At 43.3% G+C, this 26,424-nt stretch overlaps 1 protein-coding gene across 1 annotated transcript in view; it reads left to right on the top strand.

Moving 5' to 3' along the window:
* LOC126424586 (potassium voltage-gated channel protein eag-like) overlaps window positions 1–26,424 on the top strand; it is a 215,855-nt gene that overhangs the window by 78,376 nt on the left and 111,055 nt on the right. The window contains exons 4-5 of the mRNA XM_050087328.1: window positions 9,266–9,518; window positions 19,678–19,874. Coding sequence (XP_049943285.1) covers window positions 9,266–9,518; window positions 19,678–19,874 — 450 coding nt within the window. The remainder of the gene's footprint in view (window positions 1–9,265; window positions 9,519–19,677; window positions 19,875–26,424) is intronic.

Raw genomic sequence — 26,424 nt, 5'->3', positions numbered from 1 at the left:
CTGGTTTGGCCGCCAAAGTTCAAGTCTTGTATCAGTCGGCGTCACATTGGGCGACTTGTGGCCGATGCTGAGGATGAAATGATGAGGACAGCACAACACGACTCCCAGTCCACGAGCGGAGAAAATGTCCAACCTAGCCGGGAATCGAACCAGGGCCCAGTGCCGGGGAGGCAAGCACGTTACCTCTCAGCTAAACAGGCGGACAGCGTAGATGATGGCGAACGAGACTGCTCAGCCTTTGGCTCGGGTTCGATTCTTACTACCGTCCCATGTCTAATTTCTGTATCGCTCTCTTGTTCGGTTTTAAGAAACCAAACAAAAGCCACTTTTGTCGATACCGTCTCTGGTGGGGCGCTAGAATTTGCGCTCGCAATGGCCCGATTGGCTAATTTCAATGCTAATTAATTCGGAAATTGGGGCTTCTTACCGTAACTATTTTCTAAACAATTATTTCACAGCAAAATGTTCCCTGCAGCTCCCTTACAAGACTTTTACTGTCTTTGATGCAGAATTGTCTGCGATCTTGCGGGCACTGGAGCACATGAGACATTCTTCCTCTCTTAAATTTCTTGTCTGTTCCGATTCACTCAGTGCCCTTCACTCATTGCAACGTTTGTATCTGGCAGACAAAATTGTCCAGACCATCCGGGATGCCCTCCTCCGACTACAGCGACTGGGGAAGGCTGTAGCTTTCTGCTGGGTTCCGGGGCATGTCGGCATTGCTGGGAATGAAAGGGCAGATCTCGCAGCCAAGGAGGCGTGTCTCGATCCACAAGTATCTCAATGTGCTATCCCCTTGCACGCACTCACCTCGCTGTTGAGCTCACGGGTCATGCGTCGGTGGGAGGATGAGTGGCTGGAAGTGACTGACTACAAGCTCCGTCTAGTCAAGCCCACAACGCGCGTGTGGTGTACTTCCTTCCATCCCCATCGACGGGACGAGGTTCTCCTCACTCGGCTTCGAATAGGCCACAGCCCTATGACGCACGGCTTCCTGCTACGGCGAGAGGACCCTCCAATGTGTGGTGCTTGCGGCGTCCAGGTCACTGTGCGCCTCGTTTTATTGGATTGCGTTTTATTTTCTGACCAGCGGGTCGCGGCTGACTTGCCAGCGGACCTGCCATCTCTTTTAGGTAACACTCGGACGAATGTGGCTAAAGTTTTAAATTTCTGTGCCCTGTCAAATGTTTTTACAAATATTTTATGGAGAGGATTTTAATTTGCTAACTGTGTGAGAAGCTCGCCCATATTTTATGTAAGTGACCAGCCAATAACAATTTCCTGTGACATTCTTGTTGCTATGTTCCCCGTTTCCTTAGGTTTTACTTTCTTATGTAGCATTTTCCTTCTTTCCCTGCTTTCTTTGAGTGTGTGCTTTAGTTTTCTTAGGTCTGTCCACATTCGTTCCTTTTAATGTGTGTCAGGACGCTGATGACCTCGATGTTGGGCGCCCATAAGCCCCAACACACCACCACCACATACAAGCTTTCCAGACTCTTTCTGACAACACTGTATGTCTATAGTAGCTTAAAACCTGCTGCTTTACTTGCGTTTGCGTAGTAATTACAACAAAAATATTTTTGTAAACGTATATTAGGCCCTCTAAAAGAATAACGTAGTAAAGAGTCGTTTGTTTTTCTATGCAGTTCTGATAAAGCCAATTTTTCGTGGTAAATGTAAAATAGCTCTGCTTGAAGTTGACAAATTGCAAATACCTTCTAATCACTTCACTCTCGTTAAGGCCATACAATCAGGCTTTTCCGAATATACTTCTGACCAAAAAGTGACTCTTGTAGCTGCAGTCGGATGTTTTTGTTCATCCTGCATTTCAAGAAACTTTCATCCCATAACACATATTTCTTTACTTCTAACCGAAATGTCAAATGCCAACTTTCATAGAGGTAGTTTTAATTTAACGAAATATTTTCATTAATTTTTTCGTCCCCAGTTTCGCCAATTAAGGGGTTGAATTTCCAAAAACACTTTCTAACCGACAAGCTAAATAGAAATTTTCACAGATGTAGCTTAAAACGCTTTAGTAGCTTTTTAACGATGACTATTAATTGGATATAGTTGCTGATCAGTTCAAAGAAAACTTGAGTCTCATTTCAAATAAGTACCCCGCTCATACAAGTCTGTGGTGACTTTAATCTACCCTCGATATACTGGAAAGATTATACGTTTAAAGCCGGCGGCAGGCATAAAACGTCATCCAAAATTGTAGTGAATGGTTTCTCAGAAAATTATTTTCAACAATTAGTTCATGAGCCCACTCGAAGCGTAAATGGTTGCGAAATCAACAAATAATCCTGCCCAAATATTGAATATATTATGACGAATACAAGAATTACCGACCACAAGGCAGTTGCTGCTAGGGAGAATACCGTAACACCTACAACCATCAAAAAGAAACGCAAAGTATATCTATTTACAAAAGCTGATAAAAATGCTCTTAACGCCTTTTTAAGAGACAGTCTTCACTTCTTCCGATCTGATCATGTTGTGGAATATTTTCAAAGAGATAGTATCGACAGCAACTGAGAGAAAAGAAATGGCTCTGAGCACTATGGGACTTAACTTCTAAGGTCATCAGTCTCCTAGAACTTAGAACTACTTAAACCTGACTAACCTAAGGACATCACACACATCCATGCCCGAGGCAGGATTCGAACCTGCGACCATAGCGGTCGCGCGGTTCCAGATAAATTTCGTTTACGTGATAAGTCACACAACTATGAAGGCTGCAAATTCAACTAAATACTTAGGGATTACAATTACAAATAACCTAAATTGGAACGATCACATAGATAATATTGTGGGTAGAGCAAACCAAATACTGCGATTCATTGACAGAGCACTTAGATGGTGCAACAGGTCTACCAAAGAGACTGCTTACACTACGCTTGTCCGCCGTATTCTGGAGTATTGCTGTGCGGTGTGGGATCCGCATCAGGTGGGACTGACGGATGACATCGAAAAAGTACAAAGAAGGGCAGCTCGTTTTGTATTATCGTGAAATAGGGGAAATAGTGTCACAGACATGATACGTGAATTGGATTGGCAATCATTAAAACAAAGGCATTTTTCGTTGCGACGGGATCTTCTCATGAAATTTCAATCACCAGTTTTCTCCTCCGATTGCGAAAACATTCTGTTGGCACCCATCAACACAGGGAGAAATGATCATCACGATAAAATAAGAGAAATCAGGTCTCGCACAGAAAAATTTAAGTGCCCGGTTTTCTGCGTGCCGTTCGAGAGTGAGCTTGAGACAGCTTGAAGGTGGTTCATTAAACCCTCTGCCAGGTAGTTTATTGTGAATAGGAGAGTAATCACGTAGATGTAGATGTAGACTTATTTTGAAAAAAAAAACTCATCCATTATTTCACCCCCTCAGGGTTTGAATTTCCAAAACTACTGAAATATGTATTTTTTTTCGTTTCTGACCGAGAAATCACGAATTTTCATAATTGTAACCTGAAAATTGTCTTAACAGCGACTGTATAAGTTTAATAAACAGAGTAGGTACATATAACAGAGACTTAAGTCGTCGATAATGTACTGTCCTTCAGTATTTACAACAGTGTGCCAACGCTGGGGTAACTTTTACATTCTGCGACTATAGAAATCTCGTGGTTTTGAGGCGAAGAACTCGCCATGTTCGGAGCGCATTTTCACCCGGAAAGGAAGTTCCTTGAAGGTCGTTAGACAGAGAGCGGAACAAGTGAAAATCTGAGAGTTCAAGGTCAGAAGAATAAGGTGGGTGCAGAATGACTCACCAATCTAACTCTTCCATAGTGTTTTCTGTCAGTCTAGCAGAATTCGGGCGGGCGTGATCGTGGAGTAGCTTCACTTCACGCAGTCTTCCTGGTCAGCTTGACGTCTCAGCTGTTGACAATAAGTGTCAGCAGTAATGGTTATACCTCGGGGAAGCGATTCGTAATACTCCACATCGTCACTGTTCCACCAGATGCATAACATTACCTTTTGTGGATGTGCAAAGATCTTTGTACGGTGAGTTTCTGCTATGTTTGGGCCTAACCGTTCCTGCCTTTTCCTTATGCTAGCATAGACACCATTTCTCGTCACCAGTAACGATATAGGATAGGAATGGTTCGCGTTATTCACGACCCAATTGATGACAAGCAAGCAGAGATGCACGTACGGCAACCAGCTGAATTTTGTGATTTTGGCTTGAAGCATCCGGTACCCATTCTCGCGTCCGTCGGCCGTCGTAATTTAATATATTATTATTGTTATTATTATTTTTTGATTGTTGCCGACTTACGTGGTGGGCCTTGATAAAAATGATATTTCATTCAATTTTGATTTACGATTAAATGCTTTCCTGAAGTTCTCCTTTTTAACAATATTAATCTCAAATTATTTGTTACGTTAATGAATGTTAGACTCGCTGAATCTTAAAACATGAGCATATAAGCTGAACAATGTAATAAACTTTTCATATTAATTTCCTCGGCTAGTCAGCTCACTTTAAAGCAAAAGATCTTTAGTTATTAATTACAATTGCGGCCCACACACGCGCGAGAGTATTTTTTCTTACCTCCGTTAACCATTGTATTGTAGTCAGAGTCCTGGCTCTGGCTGTCGGCTATGGTACTGAAAATAAGAATCTTAAAGCTACGTATTTTCTGCAACGTCGGGCGGCTGTGGAGAAAAATTAATATTATGTTAATAGCGGGCGAGTGTTTCTCTTCCGCAAACTTTTCATAAGTTAATATCGCCACGTAATGACATCGTTGGCTGTATCGGCCGCTGCGATTGTTGAGCTGTAAATTACTTGAATGCAGGTTAACTCAAGGAAGGCGGACATGAAATCGGGATCACCTCTTACAAATTAAACGTGCACAATAATATTAAATGAATATATTATATGCTTAACTCATACAAACATGCTTACATTTGCCAGCACTCGCAAGATGTCCGTCTATACACAATCAAGACAAGAGAAGAAGTGAAGACGACTAAAAAAATTAACAAAAGAGCGTATCTTGTCATCTCTTAAGATGATTTTGCTACATTTCCTTGCACTCGAAACCTACCCAGAGAAATTATTATTTTACGGCTACATGATAAAAATATATTATTCAATTTTTAAATGTCTCTTCTTTATAAATACTGTTTTTTAAGTCTTTTCGTAATATAGCACTGGGGACGCTATACCATACACGTGATTTTTGAACCTTCACCAATGCATGCATATGTCACACGATGGAGCAATCATCACAGTTCATCACATCTGTCATTTCTCGAATACACTGACGTGGATGACTGTGGATCGATGCGTTTAAACGAACTTCATTAAACCCTGAAAGTCTTCCTGAACGTATAGGGTTACTGATGCCAAAACGACCCTTCTTAAAACGAGAAAATCCTTTTCTTGTCGTACTCCGACGAATGGCGTTATCCTAATAATCGGGGCAAATGTTTCTGGGTGACTCCGCTGTTGCAAACCATCTATAGAACACAGAAGAATACGTCGGAAATGTTCCGATTTCTCCACTTGGCACTCTATTTTCTAGCACCCACAGGTCCACTCAGTAAATCATAATGACAAAATGACAATATGTAGTCTCAATTGGCAACAGTGAACTACGAGGCGTGTTTTTTTTAAAGTAAGTACTGTTTTGAAATTAAAAACGACGTGCTAAGATATCTCAATAATTTTATTTTTACGTGAAAGCCTGTACCTTAATCTACGCACTGACGCCATTACAGTCTGATTCTTCCTTGTTTGCGTTGTGTACTGAGTGTTTAAGATGCCTCCGATAATCGTGAGTCCCACCGACTGTAAAGTAAGTGTCATAAGATTTCTTAGTGCTAAAGGCCTAAAACCGATCGTTATTCATCGTGAGATCTGTGCAGTTTACTGAGAAAACATTATGAGTGATGGAATGGCAAGAAAGTGCGTAAGAGCATTTAAAGATGGCCGCACAAATGTGCATGATGAACAACGGAGTGGGCGTCCTTCGGTCGTTAATGAAAGTGGACAATAAGGTGAGAGAAAAAAGACGCTTTGCGATTTCCTCCTTGCGGGATGACTCTCCTAACGTTTCTCGTAGAGTTTTGTATGGCATTTTGACCGAGCACTTGAATTACCGAAAATTGTTTTCACGTTGGGTACCGAAAATGTTGACGGATGTGCACAAAACCAAACGTCTAGACAGCGCATTGACTATCGTTGAGCGGTACCACAACGACGGTGATGATTTCTTAAGCCAAATTGTTACGGGCGATGAAACATGGGTGGCCTACGTCACACCACAATCAAAGCAACAGTTCATGGAAGTTGAGCAAGGGCATCGTTTTGCTGCAAGACAATGCCCGTCCGCATGTGGCGAATCAGACCAAAGATCTCATCACACCTTTTCTATGGGAAACTCTACATCATCCTCCGTACAGCCCCGATCTTGCGCTCAGTGACTACCATCTGTTCCTGCAGTTGAAGAAACACCTGGGCGGTCAGCGTATTCAAGACGATGACGAAGTCAAAACAGCGGTGATGCTGTAGTTAACAAGTCAGGCGGCAGACTCCTGTGAGGAGGGTATTCAAAAACTGATACAACATTATGACAAGTGTCTCAATATTGACGGAAATTATGGAGAAAAGTAGATTAAGGTACAGGCTTTCATGTAAAAATAAAATTATTGAGATATCTTAGCACGTCTTTTTTTAATTTCAAAACGGTACTTACTTAAAAAACACGCCTCGTACAAATAAAAACTAACAATCGATAAATAAAGCCATGTTCGGAATACCGACATGCAAAACAAAGACGCTACCAACTTTTTCACCAACGTAATATATATATATATATATTAAAACCTTTGATCCGCTGTTTCACCTCCTTGGGGTGGAATGTCGAACAACCCTTTCTTAAAAGATGCCTACAGTATGCGAACAACGTGCATGGAGGCTTAATTAAGAAGAAAAGGGACTAATATTAATGAATAAATGCAATAATTTTAGTAGCTGTGTGACCGGTTACGAAGTCTCGTAACCGGTTGGCCCTGACTAGTATTAGCACGCTATCTGACTGCATAAAATGAAAATAAAGAATGACAAGGAATTTCCATGAACACAATTGATTAATTAAGTCCCCTGCAACTATAAAAGCTACGAAACAACAAAGCACAAGTGTAACTGTTCTGTGTGCGGTAGTATGACTCAACGTACATGTATCTGGCTCGGTTCTTTCTCAATACGACACAATATTTTAAACGCCATTTACAATGAACTAATTGAAAAACCAGAAATACGATAATTTCACATAGAAAGCAGAATTACAAGTATAATAAATGAACACGAGCCAGATGCTTTGTTGACTGTACCTGTGAGCAAGAGGGATTGTCATTAAAGCTGTAAAACCTTTTTACCTCATTATATATTGACGAAAACATTCCATTACACCAGCATCATAAATCAAAAGCCCATCTCCTTTCTCAAATATATTCTGTCAATTGCAACTTCTTCCATCTATACATTACACCAACTGAACAGCGTCTACTCTCTCGCCCAACAGAACAACAACATCAACCCTCGACATCCTCTGAACTACCACTGCCCAGTGGAGGCGACGGAATAATAATCTTTGGCGCAATCTCTGGCGCTGTGAGTCGGTGTAGCCACCTTTCAAACGTCCTTACCATACTTCAAGTTTCTGTCCTTAGCAATTTGGGCTGAACAGTGATGAGTCAGTTTTTTCATTTATTCCTATGGCTAGGGCCCCCCATCAGGGAGACCATTCACTGGGTGCCGGTCTTTCAATCTGACGCCACTTCGGCGACCTGCAGTCGATGAGGATGATAGGATGATGATGATGACAGCGCAACATGAAATCCCCGAGCGGAGAAAATTCCACGACCCAGTCGGGAATCCAACCCGGGCCTAGAGGATTGACAATCCGTCACGCTGACCATTCAGCTAGCGGGGGTGGACGACGAGTCAGTGAATCATTCAGGACATTTCTGTTTGTATGTTGTTGTTGTTGTTGTGGTCTTCAGTCCTGAGACTGGTTTGATGCAGTTCTCCATGCTAATCTATCCTGTGCAAGCTGCTTCGTCTCCCAGTACGTACTGCAGCCTACATCCTTCTGAATAGAACGCCAGTTTTCTTTCTCCTGATAACAACGTCCTCTTGAGTAGTCCCCGCCCGGAGATCCGAATGGGGGACTATTTTACCTCCGGAATATTTTACCCAAGAGGACACGATCATGATTTATTTATACAGAAAAGCTGCATGCCCTCGGGAAAAATTACAGCCGTAGTTTCCCCTTGCTTTCTGCCGTTCGCAGTGAAACGTCCCCTTTGAAGAATTATACATGACTGTGCTTAAACTGACAAAATATTTTTAGCGCAACGCAATCTGACTTTCAAAAATCCCTACAAAAGAATGGCCCTGACTAACATTAACCTATACGTTACACAAATCACTTACCTCACAAAAATCTTTGTTACTCGAACTACTGCAATACAGCGAGCGCCACTACTGCCAGCTAAATAAAAGATTTAAACTACTGAAGGCACTAACTACTGATGGGCATAGTTAGCAAATGAAAGATTTTGATAGAGAACAAACAATGTATTTACCTTAATAGTGTTCAAAAGTCGTAATATATATATCAGTCCATGAATCCAATATTACAAATTTCCTCTTTCTGCTGGACACACGTCCAGATCGTCCGCTCTCAAAACTCCGCCATCTCTCTCCCCACATCTACCACTGCTGGCGGCTCACCTCCAACTGCGCAACGCTACGCGCTGTTAACAGCCATCAGCGCAACACTACAATAGCGAATATTACAACAATGCCACCGAGCCACAGACTGCACACAGAACAGCCAGTGATTTTCATACAGTGCGCTACGTGGCGTTACCAATATAAAAACCTAAACAGCCTACTTACAGCAGTACCAGCACAGTAAGGCCGTTTTGGTTAGTGTTACAAGGCCAGATCAGTCAATGATCCAGACTGTTGCCCGTGCAACTACTGAAAAGGCTGCTGCCCCTCTTCAGGAACCACACGTTTGTCTGACCTCTCAACAGATACCTCTCCATTGTGGTTGCACCTACGGTACGGCTATCTGAATCGCTGAGGCACGCAAGCCTCCAAACCAACGGCAAGGTTTATGGTTCATGGGGCGGGGGGGCGTCTTTTTGTGTATAGAGATATATCTATTATGTAAGGTTCCAGTCTTCGAATAGATGACGACTGCTACTGGGACCCTCCCGCTGTGCTGTGCAGGTGCTCAACTACTGCCCGAAGGACATGAAGGCGGACATCTGCGTGCACCTGAACCGCAAGGTGTTCAACGAGCACCCCGCCTTCCGGCTGGCCAGCGACGGCTGCCTGCGAGCGCTCGCCATGCACTTCACCATGAGCCACTCGGCGCCGGGGGACCTGCTCTACCACACTGGCGAGTCCATAGACTCGCTCTGCTTCATCGTCACCGGCTCGCTCGAGGTCATCCAGGACGACGAGGTCGTCGCCATCCTCGGTAAGTCGCTCTCCTCTGACGTGTAAGCAGGTTCTGTCCTATCAGTCTTCCGACTGGTTCGCTGCGCCCCGCCACGAATTCCTCTCCGGTGCCAACCTATTAGTTCCTGACAATGGGACCATCAGACCTATTAATCAAGGATTTTGACGAGTCTCAGGTATGTTGTAGATCAGGGGTCTCCAAACTACGGCCCGCGGGCCGAAACCGTCCCGCGAGGGCTGGCAAACCGGCCAGTGTTAGCTGGCTGGACACCCCTGGTTTCCGGCCCGCCAAATATTTGAGGTGGTACCTGCACTGCCAACAATTGAGTTTCGAGGCCTATCGCGACCAATAAACCGCGACATTGTCGGAGCTCTATCTTTACAAAGCGGAAGGTCATGGTTAAACTTGTGGCTATCCACGATAAACAGACAAGCCATGCTTCGTGCGATAATGAAAAAAAAAATAACGGTTAACAGACTAGTCTGGCGAAAACGTTTTAAGTAAAAAAATTCTTTGCATTTTATTCTACTCACGAGTCTGGTGCAAGTCTTTCAAACGGACGCCTACCAAGGCGACTAGCCTTAGTAATCAATCATTATGGAAGATGCTTCTTAAGCGAGGTTTCTCTTTCTTTTGATTACGTCGTAAAATACATACAGAATGTGCAATGACATACTTTTTTGTTGGTGAAATTCGCCAGAATAAAATACGCCAGAATTTCGGTCATTTACGTCCACCAATCAAAATTATGTAATAAAATAAAAATCGTAGTTCGTTTCAGTGCTAGCTATTCCCACAACCTTAGATTTTTGCGATTTCATCTTTCCTTTAGCCTTACATTACGGTGATCATGAAGTGCTAGGGTGCTTTAATCCCACTAGATAGATCTTGGCCCTTATGACTTCGTGGAGGAGTCAATGTGGCCCGCGGACTAAAAAGTTTGGAGACCCCTGTTGTAGATGAACCTGTCCTGAATACCTCACTAGCGGCTTTTCATGCGACGGCCCTTATTTTAAGAGAAAATAGATGCTGAAGTTTTGTGCGTACCTCCTACACCTGCAACGTAACTCATGTTACGATCGCCGTGAAGGGTGGCCGCGTGGTCGGGGATGCCTTGCCACGGTTCGCATGATTCCCACAGTCGGAGGTTCGACTCCCTCCCTCGCATAGGGGTGTGTTAGCGGAAGTTAGTTTAAGTTAGATTAAGTAGTGTGTTTAACATAGGGACAGATGACATCAGCAGTTTGAATCCATAGGACCATACCACAAATTTCCACGTTGCGATCAAGCAAAAGTAGCGCAGCGGATAAGACTCGTGGCTGGCGGAACAAGCTCAAATCCAGCCTGTGTGCTTCTTATTTTCTTCTGTTTCATCATGCATTTTGTCACTAAACAGTATACGTCATGAACAGTTACGCAAAAAAGCCATTTTCGCCGTAATCATTTCATTAGTAAATTCAATGATTATAGCAAACTTTCTACAGATATGTATTAGTTTTGTTGCAGAATAGAATACAGGAATAACGTTACTTGTTACTCCCTTCCGTCGTTTACTGTGCTAGGACATAATTCCGGATGGTATTTGTTGCAGAAGCATCTGAAACACAAATTTGTAGAGCACCATGCACATTTAGTGTAAGCTACTGCATTCCGGCACAAAAATTTTTTTGGAAGCGACATTGAAAAATATATTTCGTTTAAATTCAAAAAATTGTTTCCTTCAATCAGCTTCGATACGATCCTCGCGTATTTGATCATTCCTGTTAAAACAGGTGCACCGCCCTGATGCGTAATTGAAGGATGTATTTTTACCCAATCTTGTCTCGAACGATTTCGCTATTAGTCTGTATCAAGTTGAAAGTATTCTTAATTTTTTTCAGGAACATTTTAACCTGTAATTCTTCAGGTCATCCCGGCTTACTTCATGACGAAAGAGTTCACGGTAAACGGCCGTGTATTAGCGTCCAACGGACACAATATTTCGGCATGTCGCCATCATCGCGTGCCTGTAACCGCTGCTGAACCGTGTCACGTATTAACGCTACCTATTGAAAAAATAGTAATTATTGGAAAACTTATGTAATAAGTATTATACTCTTACCAAGTAGTGATAACAGTAGCGATCTTTTAAAAATAATTTAGTTTCTCTAGTGAGATAGAATTGAATCATTTAGTTTTAAGCTTCCGAAAATTACATATTTCACCTAACGGGATAATTACCCCATGCTGAGAAACAGTCACGAAGCACATGTGTCAAAATTATGCTGCTGCGTTATTGCGGCATACTTACATCAATTCAGCGTGGATTGTTGCAGTGTTATTCAAATGCGGCACACTAATTTTTACCCGATACTCCTCTTCATGAGTAGGCAGTGTTACTTTGTCTTGACTACCATAACTGCGCACTGCAGTACTGTGCACAATTCAACTTTTAGGCCAGGGGTGGCCAACCCGCGGCACGAGAGGCTCTAGTTTTTGGGTCGCTGAGCTGTTTCATTATGAAAGAAAACTAACTTTTATGACACGCAAAACCCCCAAAGACACGTTCCATCAAACGTCTTTCGTATCATATTCAGTTACACTAGGAATATATCAGTTCATTGATTCATCTAACGCTAGATTTTAATCTATATTCCTATTCAAAAAATATCAGTACGCTGGATTTATTTTGAAAAAAACCGCACGCCATCATGAAGAAGATACACTACGCCTTTGCGATATCCAACTAACAATGAGCTGTAGTACGGACTGCGCAACTGGATACGTTTGTTGCGTTGCGCAAGTGGGACGAGTGCCAGACATAGCCGAGACATTCCATATTTAATTTTACTGCAAACTCACAACAGGACCGGCCATAGAGTTACGGCCCTTCACTTGTATATGTGGTGCACATCCGATCGTGATACACCTTAATCATCACTTCAAGTAAGTAAAGCCATCTTTTATCTTTTTTACAATTTTGTGCTGTTTGTCTTTAATTTTAGTAGCCATGTATTTATGTATGTATTCAGTTATGATGAGTAGCTACACCAATCGACATTAGCAATGGTTCCTTCCTCAGTATCTTCGTTGAATTTTAGTCGTACAAAATAAATAAACAATTAATTGTAATAATGTGTTTTCACCGGTGACATTAAGGATTCTGCATTACAAAAATAGAAAAGGGAACTTCCTAGTGCAACTGCATCCACCTGTCTTTCTCTCTTATTTGCAGCAAATAATAGCGTTATCTCCAACGGCCTTGCCGCAGTGAGTGGTAACACGGGTTCCCATCAGATCACCGAAGTTAAGCGCTGTCGGGCTGGGCTAGCACTTGGATGGGTGACCATCCGCTCTGCCGAGCGCTGTCAGCAAGCGGGGTGCACTCATCCCTTGTGAGGCAAACTGAGGAGCTACTTGATTGACAAGCAACGGCTCCGTTCTCGTAAACTGACATACGGTCGGAAGAGCGACGTGCTGACCACATGCCCCTCCATATCCGCATTCAGTGACGCCTGTGAGCTGAGGATGACACGGCGGCCAGTCGGTATTTTTGGGCCTTCATAGCCTGTTTGGGAGGAGCTTAGTTTAGTTTAATAGTGTTATCGAATTGAAATGTAAAATAGTTTTAAGAAACAATTATAACAAAAGGAGTTGAAATGGTGGCCGAAATTTTAAAGTAAGGCTGCTAGGTTAAGTGAAGCGTACGTAATTTTTTACATTTATGATAAATGACGTTCAGAATTAATACATCAGTGCCCTAAAGAATTTGAATACTACTGTCAAAAATTCTCGAGAGAACAGGCAATGGAGTTTCCAAGTGCGTGTATTACTCAAAAGAAAGCCCATTGCTTCGTCGAGTAACGTAGCGCTGTGGCACGATGCTAGACTACCGCGAGGAGGGGCAGGGTTCGATTCTCAGGTTGGTTGTATTTTTAAACATAAGTGTATTTTGTTTTTAAACATGGTCGCATGCTTCACAAGCATTTCCGTAAAGTGATAAAGACACAAATATTGAAAAAAAAAACCAGTGCTCGAGAATGGTAAATGCTGGATTGCTGGTTCGAGTCTAGCTTCAGTCATTACATTTTTAGTTCTTTTCCGGTCAGCTCAGCTTCAATACCTACGTCACATAAATACAAGCTAATTAGCACATATTTAATTATCAGTGCACGTCTTCTTATTTCTAATTACATCATACTCATAAATCCAGTATTCATTGCAGACGTAAATCCCTCATAACCAATACTTTATAAGAAAGGTTGCTTAAAAAAAAAAAAGAAAAACATTTCAAATTAATTTTTCTCCCTCTTCGTGTACGCTACGGTTCACGGAAATGCCCATTTGTGACAAGCAGGATTCGAAGGCCACCCATCTGGCAATTGGTCATCCTACCACAGAGTCACACAGACTTTCAAAACAGAAACTTGCTTTACGGTGTTCAACGATTTCGGGAATATATATATATATATATATATATATATATATATATATATATATATATATATATATATATAAAACTCCGATTAACGAGTGGACGAGTGGTCTGTTTCTCAGTTTTCCACTTATCGCAAAAAAGGGTCTGTTTGGGTTCAAGGCGTGAACTTGGTATAGCGTCAACTACACACATCAAAACATGTTTTGCATCACCTCGTTTCAAAGAGTTCAAAGAGTTCGGGAACCTGTACAGATAATTGGAATAGGGATAAACTTATTTTCCGCCCTTTTTATTGCTCGTGAAAACCACACATTGAATGTTGTACCACCATACAGCGAAACCTTCATAGGTGGTGGTCCAGATTGCTGTACTCCCCGGCACTTCTAATACCCGGTAGCACGTCCTCTCGCATTGATGCAAGCCTGTATTCGTCGTGGCATACTACCCACAAGTTCATCAAGATTGTCCCACGCCTCAACGGCGATTCGGCATAGGTCCCTCAGAGTCCATGAACAGCCCTTTTCAATCCATCCCAGGAATTTTCGATATTGTTCATGTTTGGAGAACGCGCTCTCCACTCTAGTCGAGCGATGTCGTTATCCTGAAGGAAGTCATTCACAAGATGCCTCGCCATCATGCTGCCGATATGGTTGCGCTATCGGTCGGAGGATGGCATTCACGTATGGTACAGCCGTTACGGCTCCTTCCATGACCACCAGCGGCGTTACGTCGGTCCCACATAATGCCACCCCAAAACAGCAGGGAACCTCCACTTTGTTGCACTCGCTGGACAGTGTGTCTAAGGCGTTCAACCTGACTGGTTTGCCTCCAAACGCGTCTCCGACGATCATCTGCTTGAAGGCATATGCGACGTTGACTGGTTAAGAGATGCCAATCCTGTGGGGTCCATTCGGCTTGTTGTTGGGCCCAGGGTACCGCGCTGCATTTTGGTGGTTGCAAAGACGGACCTCGCCATGGACTGTCGCGCACAGTTTCAGTCGTACCACGACGTCCTGTGGCTGCACGAAAAGCATTGTTCAACTCAGAGGCGTTGCTGTGAGGGATCGTCCGAGCCATAACACCTAGGTATCTGGACTGTAAACAATTTTTTTGTGGAATATAATACAAAACCAATAGGTCTGATAAGCAATAAACCTGTCTCTGTTCCAAAAGAATATAACATCAAACGGCACTACCAGACTAAACATGCAGTTATGTTTGATAAGCTCTAGGGACAGTTTTGACAAGGCCACGTAAATGATTTAAAAAGCAAACTTTATAAACTTTATGCTCAACAGCAGTTATTTGCAAGAGCGAATTCAGAGTCAATATGCCATGCCAAAGCGAGTTATGCAGTAGCTCTGATACTCGCAAAAAATGGTTAAGGAATGCTTAGAGACCGTCGTTGAAACTGTGTGTGCATAAAAGAAAAATTATTTCTCCAAAAATGTCATCTTTGGATGAATTCACAGATATGGCGGATACCATCCAAGTTGCGATTTATGTCTGAGGTGTTGATTCCCATTTTAATAAAACAGAAGAATCAGTGGCATTGTATCCACTTAAGAACACCAAGAAGTCACGAGATTTGTTGGAAGCAGTTATGTGAACATGAAGTCGCTTTTCGTTAAATCTTAACACCCCTCGGGGCTAACAACGGATGGTGCTCCAGCAATGGCTGGGAATCACGAAGGTGTAGTTCTGTTGATTGAACACGACGCCCGCAAAGTTGGCAATACGTCGATGCTAAACTTTCATTGCATTATCCATCAAAAGAATTTGTGTGTCAAGTCCCTCAAAATCGACCATGTCGTGAAGTTAGTTGTCAAAACAGTGAACTTTATTAACACAAAAGGATTGAATCACCATAAGTTCCAATAATTTCTGAAGTGTTTGGATTCGGAGCATGATAACATTTCGTATAATACGGAAGTAAAATGGCTAACACGTGCGAAAATGTTGAAAAGGGTGATTTGAAGCAAGAAATGCGATCATTCTTTGAAAGCAAGTCAAAGAGACTGAGGGAGTTCGAAGATAAAGAATGGCTTTCCGACTTTGCGTTCTTGGTCGATATAATTATCCACCTAAATGATGTTAATTCTCGACTCCTAGGAAAAGATCAGCTGATTAATGTCATGCATGATTTTATTTCCGCCTGGGAAATGAAACTTAAGGTTTGGGAACAACAGTTACGAACAAAAATCTCCACACATTTTCCTACACTATCAAAGCGACCGGAAGTCGCCCAGGCGGCGCGATTAAATACCGTTCTTTGATATCTGATTTGAAATACGCATTGGAAAACCGATTTCAAGATTTTAACAAACATCGTCTGTTTTCTCTGTATTCGCTACGCCATTCTCCAGTCATACGTTCACAACCAGGACATGGAATGCTGCGAAATGCAATGTCATGCACAGTTAAAAGAGAAATTTAATCATATTGGGAATGAGATTTCCACTCTGCAGCGGAGTGTGCGCTGATATGAAACTTCCTGGCAGATTAAAACTGTGTGCCCGACCGAGACTCGAACTCGGGACCTTTGCCTTTCGCGGGCAAGTGCTCTATCATCTGAGATACCGAAGCAGGACTCACGCCCCGTACTCACAGCTTTACTTCTGCCAGTACCTCGTCTCCTACCTTCCAAACTTTACAGAAGCTTCTGGCAGAAGTAAAGCTGTGAGTACGGGGCGTGAGTCGTGCTTCGGTAGCTCAGATGGTAGAGCACTTGCCCGCGAAAGGCAAAGGTCCCGAGGTCGAGTCTCGGTCGGGCACACAGTTTTAATCTGGCAGGAAGTTTCTTAATCATATTGGTTTGGAAGAGTGCTATAAAACATATTACAAGAAATATCCAGTGTTTTACAAACATGCTTTAATAATGATTTCATTATTTGGAAACACGTATATGAACAGCTTTTTAGTCCGATGAATTACATCAAATCACAAAGGAGAACACGAATTATTGATGTTCTTCTGGAAAAATCTTTGCGTGTAGCAACAACTTCAGTTGACATCAACATTGACTCACTTAATTCACTCAAACAAAGCCACTAATATTGTATTTAATTAAATAGTGTCAGTGGAATAACAAGATTTCCGATGTGAAGAAACATCACACCAGTTGCGACGAAAAACAATTTTTAACGCAACTAGTTTGCTATTTCTTCACATCTACATTCTTCAAAAACAGTTGCTGAAAATGACGACAAAATCTAAAAGACGGGCGGTGGGCGAAGAAGTGTGAGGGGAAATTTTGACGTCATCGGCGCTCGGCGGTACCGACAGAAATTGCAGCTTTTAACTTCACCATGCAATACAGACACTACAACTGCTAGGTCGCTGGCGTTTGCAGAAATGATAAAAACAGGGAAGTCGACATGAAGTGTTCCGGACAAATCCGATATGTGACGAAACCCAACGACGGACAGCATTACACTATTTATTGCGCCACTCACATGCAGTTAACCATTGTTAGCAAGGGGTTATCGCCAAGCGTCAACGTGAATTGTTTTCCATTCAATTCCTTCTCTAAGGGTATAGGCAGGCTGCTATCATGTTGATGTACAGAGTACCTAACAATAAATCAGTACTTAAATATTCACATCTAAAACCAGCAGGATATTTACAATGTGCAACCTGTATTTTTATAACCAGGTCGATATTTTTTCCGCCGATATATCGGTGCTTTTTTCAGTATATTGAAATATCAATAACGATAATTCTTAAATATCGATATACCAGATTTCCAATATTTTTAATACATCAACAGTCCTAGGCACCACTCCATACGCAGCAATTTAGCCTTACTTTAAAATTTCGGCCACCATTTCAACTCCTTTTGTTATTATTGTTTCGTAAAACTATTTTACATTTCAATTCGACAACACTATTAAACTAAACTAAGCTCCTCCCAAACAGGCTATGAAGGCCCAACGATACCGACTGGCCGCCTTGTGATCTGCCAGCCTGCGGAATACCTTTAAAGGAAGTTGTCATCAACTAGGCGACGGATATCCAAGAAATAGGTGCTCGTTAAGTGTCTCTCTCTTGCCCTTTCTTCATGTGAGTGTGAATTTCTTTCTCTTCATAAACGTCCATAAAGCAGGCGTTCGTCATTGTATGAAGTATTACCCGGTTGTTTTTGATTCCGTATACCTTGTGACTATCTTGTACAAAGTGAGCTGCGAATGTGCTTCCGATGTTCCTTTTTTCGTTTTAATTCCTTGTGTTCCATATATTGCGTTTTGAAATTTCTTCCAGTTTCTCTACAGTATAACGTACATTGTATATTCTTTCTGAACTTATGCTATACAAATATAAGCATTGCCTCTCATCTCCTAGTATGTAATACATTATCTACCCACATCAAAAAAAGTTTTGCATCACCTCAGTTCAAAGAGTTCCGGAACCTGTGCAGAATATTGCAACAGAGATCAACATAAATATCATTTCCATCCTTTTTATTGCTCATGAAATCCACGTGGCATGTTGTACCACCATACAGCGACACCTTCACAGGTGGTGGTCAAGATTTCTATACACAACCGTACCTCTGATACCCAGTAGCACGCCCTCTTGCATTGATGCATACCTGTATTCGTCGTGGCATACTATCCAGAAGTTCATCAAGGCACTGTTGGTCCACATTGTCCCACTCCTCAATGGCCATTCGGCGTAGGTTCCACAGAGAGGTTAGTGGGTCACGTCGTCCATAAAGAGCCCTTTTCCATCTATCCCAGTTATGTTCAATAGCGTTCATGTCTGGAGAACATGCTGGCTACTCTAGTCAAGCGATGTCTCTACCCTGAAGGAAGTCATTCACAGTATGTGCACGATGGGGGCGCGAAATGTCGTCTATGAAGACGAATGCCTTGCCAACATGCTGCCGATATGGTTGCACTATCGGTCGGAGGATGGCATTCACGTATCGTACAGCCGTTACGGCGCCTTCCATGACCACCAGTGGCGTACGTCGGCCCCACATAATGCCACCACAAAACAGCAGGCAACCTCCACCTTGCCGCTCTCGCTGGACAGTGTGTCTAAGGCGTTCAGCCTGACCAGGTTGCCACAAAACAAGTCTCCGACGAAGGTCTGGTTGAAGACATATGCGACACTCATCGATGAAGAGAACGTGATGACAATCGTGAGCAATCCATTCGGCATGTTGTTGGGCCCATCTGTACCGCGATGCGTAGTGTCGTGGTTGCAAAGATGGACCTCGCCATGGACGTCGGGAGTGAAGTTGTGCAGCATGCAGGGGGTGGCCTGAGCGAGGCATCTCCTCCATGTCCGAACAACATCGCTTTGCTTCACTACTAGACGCCTGGACAGTTCCCTTGTTGAGAGGCCTTCCTGTCACAAAGTAACAATGCGGACGCGGTCGAACCACAGTATTGGCCGTCTAGGTATGGTTGAACTACAGACAACACAAGCCGTGTACCTCCTTCCTGGTGGAATGACTGGACCTGATCGGCTGTCGGATCCCCTCCGTTTAATAGGAGCTGCTCATGCATGGTTGTTTACATGTTTGGGCGAGTTTAGAGACATTTCTGAACAGTCAGAGGGACTGTGTCTGTGATACAATATGCACAGTTAATGTCTAACTTCAGGAGTTCTTGGAACCGGGGTGATAAAAACTTTTTTTTAATGTGTGTATAATTAAAGGCGTCATGTAACTTGCAAGATAGAAAAGTTCTGTCTAAATAAAGTTGTCTATTGACTGTCTAGTTGTTCATGTGTTTGGTTGGTGGCCGACAGGCAAGGGCGACGTGTTCGGCGACTCCTTCTGGAAGGACAGCGCAGTGGGGCAGTCGGCGGCCAACGTGCGGGCGCTGACGTACTGCGACCTGCACACCATCAAGCGCGACAAGCTGCTGGAGGTGCTCGACTTCTACCAGGCGTTCGCCAACTCCTTCGCCCGCAACCTCGTGCTCACCTACAACCTCAGGCATCGGGTGAGTCACGGCTCACATGCTTACCCGCTGGTTGCACGATGAACCATACGGGTTGAAGCAAATGAGAAAGGACAACCCAAATATAGGTTGTTTAAAAGAAAGTATAAGTTTCCCTATGGGTACCACGCAGATGATCGTATAGTATTTTTTACTGGGAAGCCACATCTGGACTTGTTTGCCTGCCTAGTGCAAGTCTAAAACCCAATAATACAACAATGGGTAATAATATCAGGAGACATGCTGCTGAGAACAGTAAACGCCAAGCATAAAATAACCCCAGTAAGAAACATAACATACACTTTACACAAAGAAGAAGAAGGCCAGTGCGTGGAACCGCTGCAAACTTTTATTTGTTTCAGTTGGTAGAATTGACGTAGTTTGATGATACAAACACTATCGTGAAGCCAAACAAGGTAGCCTCGACAGAAGTCTGAAGTTTTTGTGGAGGTCAGTGACTGCCTTTTGTACTCTGAAAAAACACAGCTAATCCATTTTATTACTGTCAACAACGTCCCACCTACTGTTAACCATTTATACCAACAACAAATAATAAACAGGGTAGGTGCGCATGTTGGTGAGAATCCATAAACTAGACCTTGTCAAAAGTTTTGGTTGCCGTAAGAGTAGCTGCCAACGTTGGTGATTTACAAGTCAATAATTTAATACATTTTCCTTATTGTCATTCACTGATCTCTTACGGCGTAACTTTCTAGTATACCTTCTCAATTAGACAAAGAGGTAGTCATTGCATCGAAGAAAGTAATTAGAATTGTGAGTGGGTTTCACATACATGTAACTGTCATCTCCTTAAGCAATTGGGAGTATTAACGACAGATTCACAACGCATTCATTCTCTTATGAAATTTGTTAGCAACAGCCCAACTGAGTTTAGGAATAACAGAGATATTCACAAATACAACACTAGAAGGGTAAAGGTTCATTGAATTTTTGTCACAAGAAGAGGTGACTTGTGCAGCTATAAAAGCGTTTGACGATCTAATCACTGAAATAAAATGTCTAAAAGGTAGTAGAATGGTTTGCAAAAGCGGATTAAAGACGTTTCTTTATAATAATTCCTTCTATAAAAACTGGAATAGCCATTTATACAGAAAAAAAACCTGTAAATGTACAAAAAAATGGTTCAAATGGCTCTGAGCACTATGGGACTTAACATCTGTGGTCATCAGTCCCCTAGAACTTAGAACTACTGAAACCTAACTAACCTAAGGACATCACACACATCCATGCCCGAGGCAGGATTCGAACCCGCGACCGTAGCGGTCACGCGGTTCCAGACTGAGCGCCTAGAACCGCTAGACCACCGCGGCCGGCTGTAAATGTACAGTATATAGCCATACAGAGATATTCATCTGTTTTTAAATATCTCTTCTTTGTCTGTTCAGTAGAAACATTCCACATCATAATTTCTACATCTACATGTCGCTTCTGCAGTTCACACTTAAGTGCCCGGCACAGTGTTCCTCGAACATACGTGCACCGTAATCCATTGTATAGTGTCTGGTGGAGGCTACCGTGTACGACTACTAGTTATTTGCTTTCCGGTTCCTCTCGCAAGTAGACCGAGGGAAAAAGGACTGTCTGTATGCCTCCAATCTTTATAATTGGCAACCAGTGCTGTACAATCGCAATATTGTCATGAGATGTTGAATCGACTCTTTTATTAGAACATGTTACGCGTTTCGGGATTGCACCCATCTTCAGACATCACCAACTCCTTCCTAACCAACCAGGCGTACACCCTTGACACCTCAAAGAACGTGTCGAATAACATTGGACAGTTTCTTTGACTTGTCAAGTCTGTACGCCTGGTTGGTTAGGAAGGAGTTGAAGTTTGTGATGTCTGAAGATGGGTGTAATCCCGAAACGCGTAACATGTTGTAATAAAAGAGTCGATTGAACATCTCATCACTTTATTGCGATTGAAAAGCAATGGTTGCAAATTATAAAGATAAAAGTGATCGCAGGTGTCAGACGGGATTTTATGTCCTGTGTATCTCGCGTTTTATCTTCGTGATCCTTACGCGAAGTGTACGTACGTTGGCGATAGTAGACTCGTTCTACAGCCAGCCTCACATGCTTGTTCTTTAAATTTTCTCAGTAGTGCTCCTCGAAAAGAACGTCGCCTTACCTCCAGTGTGCCGGCCGAAGTGGCCGTGCGGTTCTAGGCGCTGCAGTCTGGAACCGCGAGACCGCTACGGTCGCAGGTTCGAATCCTGCCTCGGGCATGGATGTGTGTGATGTTCTTAAGTTAGTTAGGTTTAACAAGTTCTAAGTTCTAGGGGACTAATGACCTCAGAAGTCGAGTCCCATAGTGCTCAGAGCCATTTGAACCATTTACCTCCAGTGATTCTCATATGTTTCTGAAGCATCTCGGTAATACTGGCGTGCTGTTCGAACCTACTGGTAAAAAATCTAGCAGCCAGCCTCTGAATTGTGTGGATGTCTTTCTTTAATCCGACCTTGTGCGGATCCCAAACAATCGAGCAGCACTAAAGAATGGATCCCACAAGCATTAGAGTGTTAAGAACATTTCATTCCGCATGACTAATACTTTGAAAACCAAATAGCTTTAACAATTTTTAGGAACAGGAACGTATAGCCATAGGAGTGTGTGTTTAATCTCTCTGATCAGTTCTCACATGCTGATACTTTTTTGGTGCTGACTCCACACACTCGAATAAGACTTCTGAATTGATAGCACTGTTGATTTACGTGAATTGTTTCAGACTCCGTCCATATGCAACTCCATGATATATAAACCGCTTATTTCTTGTTAACCATCTGTTAGATCACAGCAACACTCTCCTCCTTGACACAAATGGCTCTAAGCACTGTGGGACGTAACATCTGAGGTCATCAGTCCCCTAAACGTAGAACTAATTAAACCTAACTAACCCAAGGACATCACACACATCCATGCCCGAGGCAGGATTCAAACCTGCGACCGTAGCAGCAGCGCGGTTCCGGACTGAAGTGGACATGAATGCATCTGGAGAGATCTCGTGCACTTAGATGTGTGCCACGAGTAAGAATGGTGCAGAACAATCTTCGCTGAAGATCAGTTACAGACACTGCTCACTCTGTTCCTTCACAAGGCATGGATTGTAGCGGTCATAGTACCCTAATACTTCTAGTTAATTGCAGATTAAATTGACAACTGTGATGCAGGGAGGACTGATCAAGGACAATGTGGAGGGACCTGTCAGTCTCCAGATTTATCCTACGAATGCGAGAATACGCTGTGACTCCCATCCATACATGTAAAGATGTCCAGTTGTAATCGTACATAGTGCACCATAATCGATGTGCTGGAAATATGTAAGTAACCTAAGTGCATCGGTACAGGACGCTGTCTGGTATACTTAGGTGTATATGAGCGAATGAATGTACTAAATTGGTTCAAATGGCTCTGAGCACTATGGGACTCAACTGCTGAGGTCATTAGCCCCCTAGAACTTAGAACTAGTTAAACCTAACTAACCTAAGGACATCAATAACATCCATGCCCGAGGCAGGATTCGATCCTGCGACCGTAGCGGTCTTGCGGTTCCAGACTGCAGCGCCTTTAACCGCACGGCCACTTCGGCCGGCGAATGGATGTACTGCACGGTCATCTAACTGCATTTGCAGTCTATTACGAGGTCAGTTCAATAAGTAATGCAACACATTTTTTTTCTGAAACAGGGGTTGTTTTATTCAGCATTGAAATACACCAGGTTATTCCCCAATCTTTTAGCTACACAACACTATTTTTCAACGTAATCTCCATTCAATGCTACGGCCTTACGCCACCTTGAAATGAGGGCCAGTATGCCTGCACGGTACCATTCCACTGGTCGATGTCGGAGCCAACGTCGTACTGCATCAATAACTTCTTCATCATCCGCGTAGTGCCTCCCACGGATTGCGTCCTTCATTGGGCCAAACATATGGAAATCCGACGGTGCGAGATCGGGGCTGTAGGGTGCATGAGGATGAACAGTCCACTGAAGTTTTGTGAGCTCCTCTCGGGTGCGAAGACTTGTGTGAGGTCTTGCGTTGTCATGAAGAAGGAGAAGTTCGTTCAGATTTTTGTGCCTACGAACATGCTGAAGTCGTTTCTTCAATTTCTGAAGAGTAGCACAATACACTTCAGAGTTGATCGTTTGACCATGGGGAAGGACATCGAACAGAATAACCCCTTCAGCGTCCCAGAAGACTGTAACCATGACTTTACCGGCTGAGGGTATGGCTTTAAACTTTTTCTTGGTAGGGGAGTGGGTGTGGCGCCACTCCATTGATTGCCGTTTTGTTTCAGGTTCGAAGTGATGAACCCATGTTTCATCGCCTGTAACAATCTTTGACAAGAAATTGTCACCCTCAGCCACATGACGAGCAAGCAATTCCGCACAGATGGTTCTCCATTGCTCTTTATGGTGTTCGGTTAGACAACGAGGGACCCAGTGGGAACAAACCTTTGAATATCCCAACTGGTGAACAATTGAGACAGCACTACCAACAGAGATGTCAAGTTGAGCACTGAGTTGTTTGATGGTGATCCGTCGATCATCTCGAACGAGTGTGTTCGCACGCTCCGCCATTGCAGGAGTCACAGCTGTGCACGGCCGGCCCGCACGCGGGAGATCAGACAGTCTTGCTTGACCTTGCGGCGATGATGACACACGCTTTGCCCAACGACTCACCGTGCATTTGTCCACAGCCAGATCACCGTAGACATTCTGCAAGCGCCTATGAATATCTGAGATGCCCTGGTTTTCCGCCAAAAGAAACTCGATCACTGCCCGTTGTTTGCAACGCACATCCGTTACAGACGCCATTTTAACAGCTCCGTACAGCGCTGCCACCTGTCGGAAGTCAATGAAACTATACGAGACAAAGTGGGAATGTTTGAAAATATTCCACAAGAAATTTCCGGTTTTTTCAACCAAAATTGGCCGAGAAAAAAAAGTGTTGCATTACTTATTGAACTGCCCTCGTACATGGTACTTGCAAAGTAGTGAAGGGGGTGATTTAGCGATTGGGAAACCCTTCCGTATCACTGGTTGGCCTTGAAATTACAGAACAACTGGTAAAACTACTAAAACTTATCATGCTATTAAATGGTTCAAATGGCTCTGAGCACTATGGCACTTAACTTCTGAGGTCATCAGTCGCCTTGAACTCAGAAATAATTAAACCTAACTAACCTAAGGACATCACACACATCCATGCCCGAGACAGGTCTCGAACCTGCGACCGTAGCAGTCACTCGGCTCCAGACTGTAGCGCCTAGAACCGCACGGCCACTCTGGCCGGCCCCACAATCATTCTATAAGCGGTCTCGTATGTCACGTTTTTTCCTGAGTTCCTGCCAATAAACCGAGTCGGCCATTTGCCTTCCCTACTACCGTGCACACGTGCTCGTTCCATTCTATATCGCTTTGCAGCATTACGCTCACATATTCATCCGACGCGGCTCTGTCAGGCAGGACACTACTAATGCTGTTTTCGAACATTACTCCTTTGTTTTTCCTTCTCAGCTGCATTAACTTACATTTTATCTACATTTAGAGCTACCTGCCATTTATCACAGCGCATTGAAATACTGTCTAAATCTTCTCGTGTGGTCCTGTAGTCACACAACGATGACACTTTCTCGTACACTACAGCGCCACCAGCAAAAAACCGCAAATGTTGCCCACCCTGTCCGTCAGATTATTCATGTATATAGAAAACACACTTCCCTATGGCACGCCTCACGATACCCTTGTCTCTGATGAACACTCGTTGTCGAGGACAACTTACTGGGTTCTGTTACTTAAGAAGTCTTTTAGCCACTCACCGAAACTATTCCGTATGCTCGGGCCTTCGTTAACAGTCTTCAGTGTGGCATCGTGAATGCGATCTATTGAAACGTAACTAACTCTAACGTAAGGTATCTACATCTACATCTACATTTATACCCCGCAAGCCACCCAACGGTGTGTGGCGGAGGGCACTTTACGTGCCACTGTCATTACCTCCCTTTTCTGTTCCAGTCGCGTATGGTTCGCGGGAAGAACGACTGTCTGAAAGCCTCCGTGCGCGCTCTAATCCCTCTAATTTTACATTCGTGATCTCCTCGGGAGGTATAAGTAGGGGGAAGCAATATATTCGATACCTCATCCAGAAACGCACCCTCTCGAAACCTGGACAGCAAGCTACACCGCGATGCAGAGCGCCTCTCTTGCAGAGTCTGCCACTTGAGTTCGTTAAACAACTCCGTAACGCTATCACGGTTACCAAATAACCCTGTGACGAAACGCGCCGCTCTTCTTTGGATCTTCTCTATCTCCTCCGTCAACCCGATCTGGTAGGGATTCCATACTGATGAGCAATACTCAAGTATAGGTCGAAAGAGTGTTTTGTAAGAAGCCTCCATTGTTGATGGACTACATTTTCTAAGGACTCTCCCAATGAATCTCAACCTGGTACCCGCCTTACCAACAATTAATTTTATATGATCATTCCACTTCGAATCGTTCCGCACGCATACTCCCAGATATTTTAC

This window comes from Schistocerca serialis, chromosome 10 (assembly GCF_023864345.2).
Source record: "Schistocerca serialis cubense isolate TAMUIC-IGC-003099 chromosome 10, iqSchSeri2.2, whole genome shotgun sequence".
In the NCBI taxonomy this organism is placed as follows: domain Eukaryota; kingdom Metazoa; phylum Arthropoda; class Insecta; order Orthoptera; family Acrididae; genus Schistocerca; species Schistocerca serialis.
The sequence above is the reverse complement of the archived record's forward strand: the minus strand, read 5'-3'. Positions and strand labels throughout refer to the sequence as shown.